The sequence below is a fragment of the Macadamia integrifolia genome, unplaced genomic scaffold, assembly GCF_013358625.1.
Source record: "Macadamia integrifolia cultivar HAES 741 unplaced genomic scaffold, SCU_Mint_v3 scaffold_210A, whole genome shotgun sequence".
NCBI lineage: Eukaryota > Viridiplantae > Streptophyta > Magnoliopsida > Proteales > Proteaceae > Macadamia > Macadamia integrifolia.
In genome coordinates, this window is record NW_024870643.1 from 203,758 (window position 1) to 212,270 (window position 8,513).

Sequence of the window (8,513 nt, forward strand, 5' to 3'; positions counted from 1 at the left end):
AGAATTCATATAACTTCTTTCTTCTCGATTGTTCTTCATCCTACGCCTAAGGTCAATTTATATGAAGTTATATGAATCTGAATTCTGCCATTACCTTCTATTTCTGTTCCTACCTGTTTCTCTCAATTCAACCAGTGGATGAACTTAAAATTTTAGTGCGTAATCAACCCCAGTAGACCATCCTTCGGTTATAGTATCAGTCCCATCTACAGGTTCGATCTCGAGTTATTTAACCCCCTATATTCTGTCCACAAATTATTGTAATGGCGTTATATCTTCTTCCTTCTTCTTCTTCACTTCTTCACTGCAACAGTGCAACCTGCAGCCCTGTTTTTTTTTTGGATGGAAAAAATGTGTTGTACTGTTGTCCCCTTTATTTTTTCCGCCTTCCATGTTTGTGTAACTACTATGAATATTCATATGAGTATGTCCTTTAGCATTTTACATATTCCTTTCTGTTTTTCCAATAATTTGCTTTCCTATGGAACAAAGTTCGATTATTTATTATGGCTGCCATCTGAACATCATGTTTGGAGATGCTAAATTAGCTCCTATGATCGTGTTTATAATTTTGTTTCATAATTATATATTTATATTATATGCTACGATGATTATTGATGATTGATGAATGGTGAACTTAGTTTATTCACTTTATTGATTTGTTTTTTTGATGAATATCTTGCATTGGTATGGAGTATGAATCTTTAATCTTTATTTAGCATATGAGTAGTATTATATAATTTTTAATATGCCATTTGAGTCAAATAGAATGATTGTATAAAAAATATAACACAAGAGCGCTTTATTCAATAAGGCGACGCCTTAAGCCCGCCCTATCGCCAAAGCGCTCCGAAAGACCCTCAAACGCCTTGGTCGCCTCACCGCCTTAATAACCTTGGTTAAAAACTGTTCAAAGTACTTGCAATTCGAAATATTTTTTAAAGTTGCATATATGCATGGACCAATGCCGCCAACTTGTTGTAGATCAAGTACTAAATAAGTGGCAGTTAAGCCCCCAGATTATCTTTTATCTATAGTTTCTCAAAACTAAGAAAATTCTTGCAGGATGGTTTGTATTGGAAGCTTGGCAAGATGGCCTGCCAATTTAAACCCAATGTAATGCTTGATGTAAACATGGTGGACACTGTTCTCTTCTCGCCCCTTTCCCAACCTTTCTCTTCTTACAAATTATATTATCTTTTCCTCTCCATTGATCTCTCTTTTCTGTCAACGATTAAGTTCTGAAAAGACATTGGTGTTCCTTATTCAACAAGAATGTGAGACTGTTTATGTTACTGAGTTTCTAGTTTCACAGATTTTCCTAAATTAATACTTCAATCTTTCTATTAATTTTAAATTTACATTTTCATCTAAATTATACCTCTGTAACTGGATAAAACCTTGCCATTATATTTATTCATCCATAATCAGAATCCCTTTCTTTATCTGCTTTTTAGTTCACATCATCTATTTTAGTTCTATTTCAGATTTAAAATTGGACCTGTTCCCTATGATTGAATGTTTGAATTTTTTATTATTTTTGGGACTATTTTGATTTCTGAGTTCAGCTCTGAATCTCACCTAACCCAGGTTTTCGATCTTATCTTGGCCCATTACTTGCAGTGTGAAAATATGCCCAACATCAATTAGGCTTTTACATTTGACTCAAAACCACATTGTCCTAAACACTCCCTTTAGTACAGAATCCAACCATCAACATCAAGCGATATCAATAGAACAACCAGAAACATATGGTAGAGCTTGATAAAACTACTTTAACTACCTGCTTCCTCATCCAGTCTTTAACAGACAGACCATCTTGAGCCTCAACATATGCCTGTCCGCCAAGGATTGCAGGCAAGAGTCCAACAGCAAACTTCAATTTCTCTGGCCAAGTCAGCATCTCATTGTTCTTTAAGATGGCCCAGATTCCTGCCAAGCACTTTCTTGACTAAAATAAAGAATAGGGGATGAAGTACAATCAAATTAAATCAAGGTAGTCTACCAGCTTATTCAGTGTACAAGACCCACCAATGATGGATAAAGGAATGCCATGATTGGTAATATCTACTACCATATCCACATTATGTACCATATCTTTTGGAATGTAGGACAGAGAGAGAAATAAATGAGAGATCTAGAACTACATAATGACATCCCTATTTATCACTTTGCGGCTGTGTCCACACATGTCAGGCAATGACATCTTTCCACAATACAGACAGCTCATCTAATTTTTGTTCCTTCGCGGCCGCCAAGGGGGGAGGGGAACAAGATAAAAGCATTCCTTCAGGTCAATAAATATATATATATATATATATTTTTCATCATATGTTCATTCTTAAGGCTTCTTTATAGTCTTGTCCAAATGTGAGAGGCAGCTTGGTTTTTTTCTGGGATCACATTGCTGGGTGGGAAAGGGGTGAGCCTCCTTTTTGTTTGAAAGGTGCTATGTATGATGGAGGATTTTGGAATGGTATTTTAATCTACTTCCTCTACTACCTTTGTTTCTCTTTCTTCCTTTTCTTTTTATACATTTTGGAGCGACATTATTCTGTTCCCTATCAAAAGAAAAAAGACGGGGGAGGATGGGAGGGGAAAGGGGAGGGTAAACATGGCGAGATAAACATTTATTTGTTATAATCCTATTTTTTCAGCTGGTACCACTCTTCCATACGAAGTTAAGAGACCAATCGTCCATAAAGAAGAAATGGGAGTTGTCACAACGAACCTGAACTTTCAGAAATCAGGAAAAAAAAAAGAGGTTCAACACAAAGTACGGGGTTTTCACGCTTATGTTTATGCTACATTTTCCGACACCAAATAGACAAATTGATGGGGACATCCACATGTATCAGTGGCGTAAGCGCAAGGCCCAACCACGTTTGCACTTTATTTGGCTGGAGGAAGGTCTCACAGAAGGAAATTAGAGGAAAGAAGAAGGAAGGAGAGAGGATCGTTCCAGCCTTCCCAGCGTTGGACACGACTCTCTCTCCTCCCAATCGGCCAATATCTGTGGCCCCACCAGATCTTGTTCACATTAGTAGTTTTGCTTTTCAGAATCTTATTATTTAGTTGTTTTGATTAAATAGAAGACTAAATATTTATCTTATTGGTCTATTAGGTAGTTTCCTTATTTCATAAATTGTGTTCCTAAAGTAACTCTTTTTTTTTTTTTTGTAGTATTTTTCATTATATTTGTAAGGCCATTGGCCATCAGTTTTTTTTTTTTAGTGAATGCAAATTATTGAAGCAGCCAAAGAGCATCCCCAATCCCCACGATTTTCCCTCTCTCTCTCTCTCTCGTTATTCTCTCTCTTCTCGTCTTTCTTTCCTCTTCTATTTCTCTCGGTTGTTTCTCCCTTGCTGTATTTACTGTTTGCAAACTGCTAAAGACTCCATCGACTCATACAAGCTTCATCGGAATCATTAAGGATCACTATTCACTTCAACCACAAGCTGTACTTTCATCATCAACCAAAGTGGATCGCACCTCTATATGTTTGGAAGACTTTGGTTTCTTTTCTTCTCCTCAGACCTGGACAGCAATAAGGTAAGTCATTCCCTTCCCCATTCCACCTCCATTGATTCCTTTGATACCTTCCCATCCCCTCCACTGAAATCTGAAACTGTCCTCTCTCTCTCTCTCTCTCTCTCTCTGTTGTCTTTAAAGAGCCCCTGGTGATTTGCTTTTACCAGCTGGCTTATTTTAGAAAATTGTTTGGTTTGGTTATCATGTTTTATGTCTTGGCTGATTTGTGCTAAACCTAACATATACATGCTACTATGTTCTCTTCCCCATATCCCCATTTGATGCTTAAGTAATTTATGTGTTTTTCTGCTTAGACTATTATTGATCATTGTTGCTCTGTTAATTAGTCCATTATTTTTGCAAAGCCCCATTGAATCCAACCCAATCCAAGTCCTATTGAGCTTATCTTGTTCTAGTTGAGTAACCCTTGTAGGAAACCTAGTTGTCTAGGCACCCTCCTACACCACATATACTTGAGTAAATTCTTAAAAGTCATTCTTGAAGAAATGCAGCTTAACCTAGTAATAGAAAAGTAAAGGTAAATGTAAAATACACATAAATTTAGTAATACCAGTAGTGCACAACAGGAGAAAGATAACAAGGTTCATATACAAGTGAGACAGCCTTCCTAGAGCATACAGGCTGATTTTGCACCGAAAGTATACGAAGTATATTATCCTATTCAAACCACTTGCAATGGTTTGAGAATGCTTCCATGCGAAGAACATCAGCTTTTACTTTGCTTTACACATTCAATCATTGCAGAGCTAGTTTTGAAACGAAACAGAATGCAACAGTATAAAATAAGGATATAAATAAATACTTATTGACACAGTTCAATGCTCGATGCATGACATACCATTTAAAGGTGCAGGCAAAGATTCAGGGAAATCAAAACGGCTGAACTCCCCTGGCTTGTTTGGCATTGCAAATATCATAGAGTGCTCCTTCCACTGCAGCCGATCATTAATACCAAGTTCTCCAAACAAGTTCTGGATATTTGGGTAAGCTCCAACTACAAGAAACAGAAGACCTTTGTTTTTCAGCATTGGATAAAATTGCCAATGAAAGATAAACCAATGAATAAGAGAAATTACAAAAGGAAAAATAATGAAACCAATCATCCTCGCAAAATAAAAGGCAAAATAACTCCTTTGGAAAAGAAACATCCTGACAAAACGACAATGTTTTCCAGGTCATGCTGTTAAGATAATTCAGCAGTGCCTGCTACATTCATTCCTGGGCCCAAGGCTACAATATTATGCCCCTAGTACCTTCAAGCAAACAAGGGTAATAATTTCCAAACAAAAAAAGAAAGAATAACACTTAATTGGTAAATATGATAGTTTGATAGGCTAAAACAGGGGATACAGCCACAAGTCCAAACTTCTATCTCAGCTGATACAATCACATCAATTCTCGCCAGACCAATTCCAGCCATCAAATAAAGGACACCAACTTTGATAAACCACATAGGGCTTGTTGGATAATCTGATCTGACCTCATGCAGTTCCGAGATCTGAAATCTGATCTGATGATCTGGAATATCTTCTACCTCTATGTTTCATCCTAGGTTTGGTGATGTTCTAATAATTTCATAATTTTTTGAATGTTCCGTGATCATTGCATAACTTTCACCAATTAATTGTGCTTTCGAAGGAATAGAACATACAACAAAATTGAAGTTCGAAACTCTATCTAATGGATGAATGCACTATTTTTCCCCCTTTTTTCAAGGGAGGTACCCCAGAAGAACTGCAGCCTTACTATGCTGTCTACATTCTACAGGTAAAACAAAACAGGGAATCGATCCCAGTATATCCACTTATACCAACACCAAGGAGATGAAATCGTAAAATATAAGAAGTCAAACCCCAACCAAACCCCACCCCCCAAAGGGGGAAAAAAGGTAGAAATAGATAACTACTTGAAGCCCAGAAGAGAACCATATCCTAAAAGCCTCTCCATGAAAGTTTCCAGTAACAGAAATAAGCTAGCCTATTCTCTGGTCCTCATGTCCAAATGGTAGGGAATAATGGCTGCAGCAATGAGCCTCCATTGCTAGGGAGCTCTCCCATCAAATGGAATGCTTTTCCAAGCTGCTCAAATTAATTTCCAGGCTTCCAGCACAACTTGGTCGGGTCAAATGAAAGCTCAAACTGAATAGTAAACTGCTATGAAGGAGAAGGTGGTGAATAAATTCCTCATTATCCAATCAAGTGTAACATAAGCACGAGCTTTGCCAACAAAGTGATCCACTGTCAACATAAACTCAAGAACCTGAATTGGGGGCACCAAGGAAAACAACTGAAACGATAAGCAGGAAAAACCTCCAACAGAGATTTCATGTAAGATAAATTTTCCTTCAAACAACCTTGCTACCATTTCTGTATGGCAAAGCATGAACATCATTCAATAAAACCAGCAGATTGATAAGGGGAAAACTTAAGGATTTTCTTATCTTCACTATTCCTTTAAAAAAAAAAAAAAAGTGTACCCAGTGCACGAGGCTCCCGCCACCATAGTTGTCACAGCATCTAGGTAACCCAAGGTGTTGTAGAGGGTCCAAAAACAAGGTGACACCAACAAGGTGACCAAGGCGACCGAGTTGACCAAGGTGTCTGGTCACCTAGGCGACGCCTTGACAACTATGCCCGCCACAGCGGGGTCTGGGGAGGGCCATTATGTCCGCAGCCTTACCCCACTTCGCAGAGAGGCTGTTTCCCTACTCGAACACACAACCACTAGGTCGCAATAGAGCAACCATACCATTGTGCCGAGGTCTGCAACCCCTTTTTTTTTCACCTTTAACAAATCAAAGAAACTCATACAGTTCAAACAGAACCACCTCGGTAGTCAAGAATCCAGATCAGCAGTCTGACTGGCCAAAGGCAGGTTTCCTCTTCAAGAAGAGTCTGGTTCAGGTTAAAAAAGTTTACTGGAATTTAAAACATGAAAAAATTCAAACCAAACCTTCTACTATATTTTTGCTAAACAACGGATGGTGGAAGAAATTCTCAATTTAAATCATACAAACTAAATCAAATCTAAGAAATGGAACTTACAGAATATATGTAAGCCTGTCTCATACCAGTCCCCATCATCATCCTTCCAAGCAGCCACCTATATGATAACCGGTCAGCGTTAATTTATCAAATTAAATTTTGCAACTTTACAAAAATATTTTCAAGAGACTGTAAATATAGGTGCACAGTTGCAGGAGCTTAGCAGCAGCCTATAAGTTCCATGGGCCTAACAGTAGCAATGTTTCCAATCAGAGTTCTTTCTTCAGGCTCATTCATTGGTTATGTTTAGTTACCTCCGCAATACAAAACAAATCCTAAAAAGAAACACACAAAAATACACCCCAGTTTGTAATTCTATCATGTGCCATGCAATTTTTCCATAATCCTCCCCAGTAGGAAAGAGAACTCCAAAACTCCTACTGAGTTGAACTGTATTTTGGAGAATCTGTTATTATAGGCACTTTAGTGGAGATTATGGAATCCTCCCTTTTTTATAATGTATTTCATGTCCAATCTGCAGTAGACTTATCTACTCATATTTATTGTACCAGTATGAGACACACCAATCGAAATTTCAGAGTATAATAAAGATCTGAACTATCAAATTTCTCAGGAAGTAGTTAAGAACTGATGATAACTACAGGTGACAGATAGATTGACATGTAGGTGCCCCTAAAAGAGCATTTGTTAGATCTTCATAATCTATAACCCTGAATTGGTTTTGTGGTGGAACCGGGTAAAGGATAAGATGATCAATATGCTTATGACTTTTTGCACACAAACTAAAATAAGAGAAAGTTCTGCATCATCCTATGGAAGAAAAAAGCTCCTAAAGATTGAGTGAGAACTTAAAAATTCAGAAAAGATCAAAGTTCCTAATAATTCCTACAGGCTACGAAAAGGGGAAAAAAGGTGGCTGTAGTGGGGGAGGGGAGAGGTTAAAGCTTCTCATTAAGTCATCCCATACATCTCCTAATTTTTTCAATTGTTTGCAGTGGTGGAATTATTGCTCGGTGGGTGAACACTGTGTTGGCTGCTAAGGGGTTCAAGGACAGGTGTCATAAAAGCAGTTTGCTTCTGGGCTAGTGTGGCGAGTTGTTTTCTAATGATTTGGCCCTTCTTTCACTCCGATATATGATATAAAACTCAACACAAGTTTTCATTAATGACTATGAAGTTGCAGATTCGTTCATTGGCATTGTCTTTGGTGACAATATCAAAAGAAAGTGGAAGACTAAAGTTTTGAGAGTCCAAACTACTTTTCTCACGTCCTAGAAGTTTCCTCTGGCTGTCGTTACCCCCAGAAAAAAAAAAAAAAGAAGTTTCCTCAAGCTGTGTCCTTTCCTTAGGGTTGGTTCTTCTTTGTTAAATACATGATAGATTCGTGAGAATGTCATTGATAACACTCAGAGACAAAAATCAACAATAAGAAAAGCATGCATATCAAAGGAGTAAACAAATTGAGGAACTTGTTTGGGTAGTTGGAAAAATGAACATTGAACGCTATCAGTGATCATGACATCCTTTCAATCAATTTACAAGAAAACATAAATGAAGTATGGGGGGAAGGCACCATAAGTGACAATGACAGAGGATAAACCTTTCCACCTAAAACATCTCTTGCTTCCAATAGTACGGGTTTGTGACCCGCATCTGCTAAATATTTTGCAGTAGAAAGACCAGCCAAACCTACAAGTAGGTGAGAGATTTAAATATCAATATCAGAATAAATAATATATATATATATATCTTAAGATACCTGAAATCAGATTGACTATGTAACTATAATTTCTGAGAGAGAAAAAAAACCTGCCAATGAATCCTAAACAGTCAAAGTAGAAAGAGGAAACAGGTGATGCTCCAAATTATCATTAAAATAGCCTCCTCTAAATTGGAACATCAGGAAAACAAGATAATATTTTGCTACCTCAAAAGAAAGAACATACCTAAGGTAC

The 8,513-nt window shown here is 37.5% G+C and overlaps 1 protein-coding gene across 2 annotated transcripts in view; it reads right to left on the bottom strand.

Annotated features, from left to right (window-relative positions):
* The window catches only part of LOC122071327 (15-cis-phytoene desaturase, chloroplastic/chromoplastic), a 127,828-nt gene that overhangs the window by 20,494 nt on the left and 98,821 nt on the right, over nucleotides 1-8,513 (bottom strand). For both annotated transcript variants that reach the window (XM_042635664.1, XM_042635665.1), the window contains exons 4-7: nucleotides 8,159-8,247; nucleotides 6,598-6,655; nucleotides 4,392-4,547; nucleotides 1,784-1,932 (exon numbers count right to left, since the gene is read on the bottom strand). In XM_042635664.1, the coding sequence (XP_042491598.1) occupies nucleotides 1,784-1,932; nucleotides 4,392-4,547; nucleotides 6,598-6,655; nucleotides 8,159-8,247 (452 nt within the window). The remainder of the gene's footprint in view (nucleotides 1-1,783; nucleotides 1,933-4,391; nucleotides 4,548-6,597; nucleotides 6,656-8,158; nucleotides 8,248-8,513) is intronic.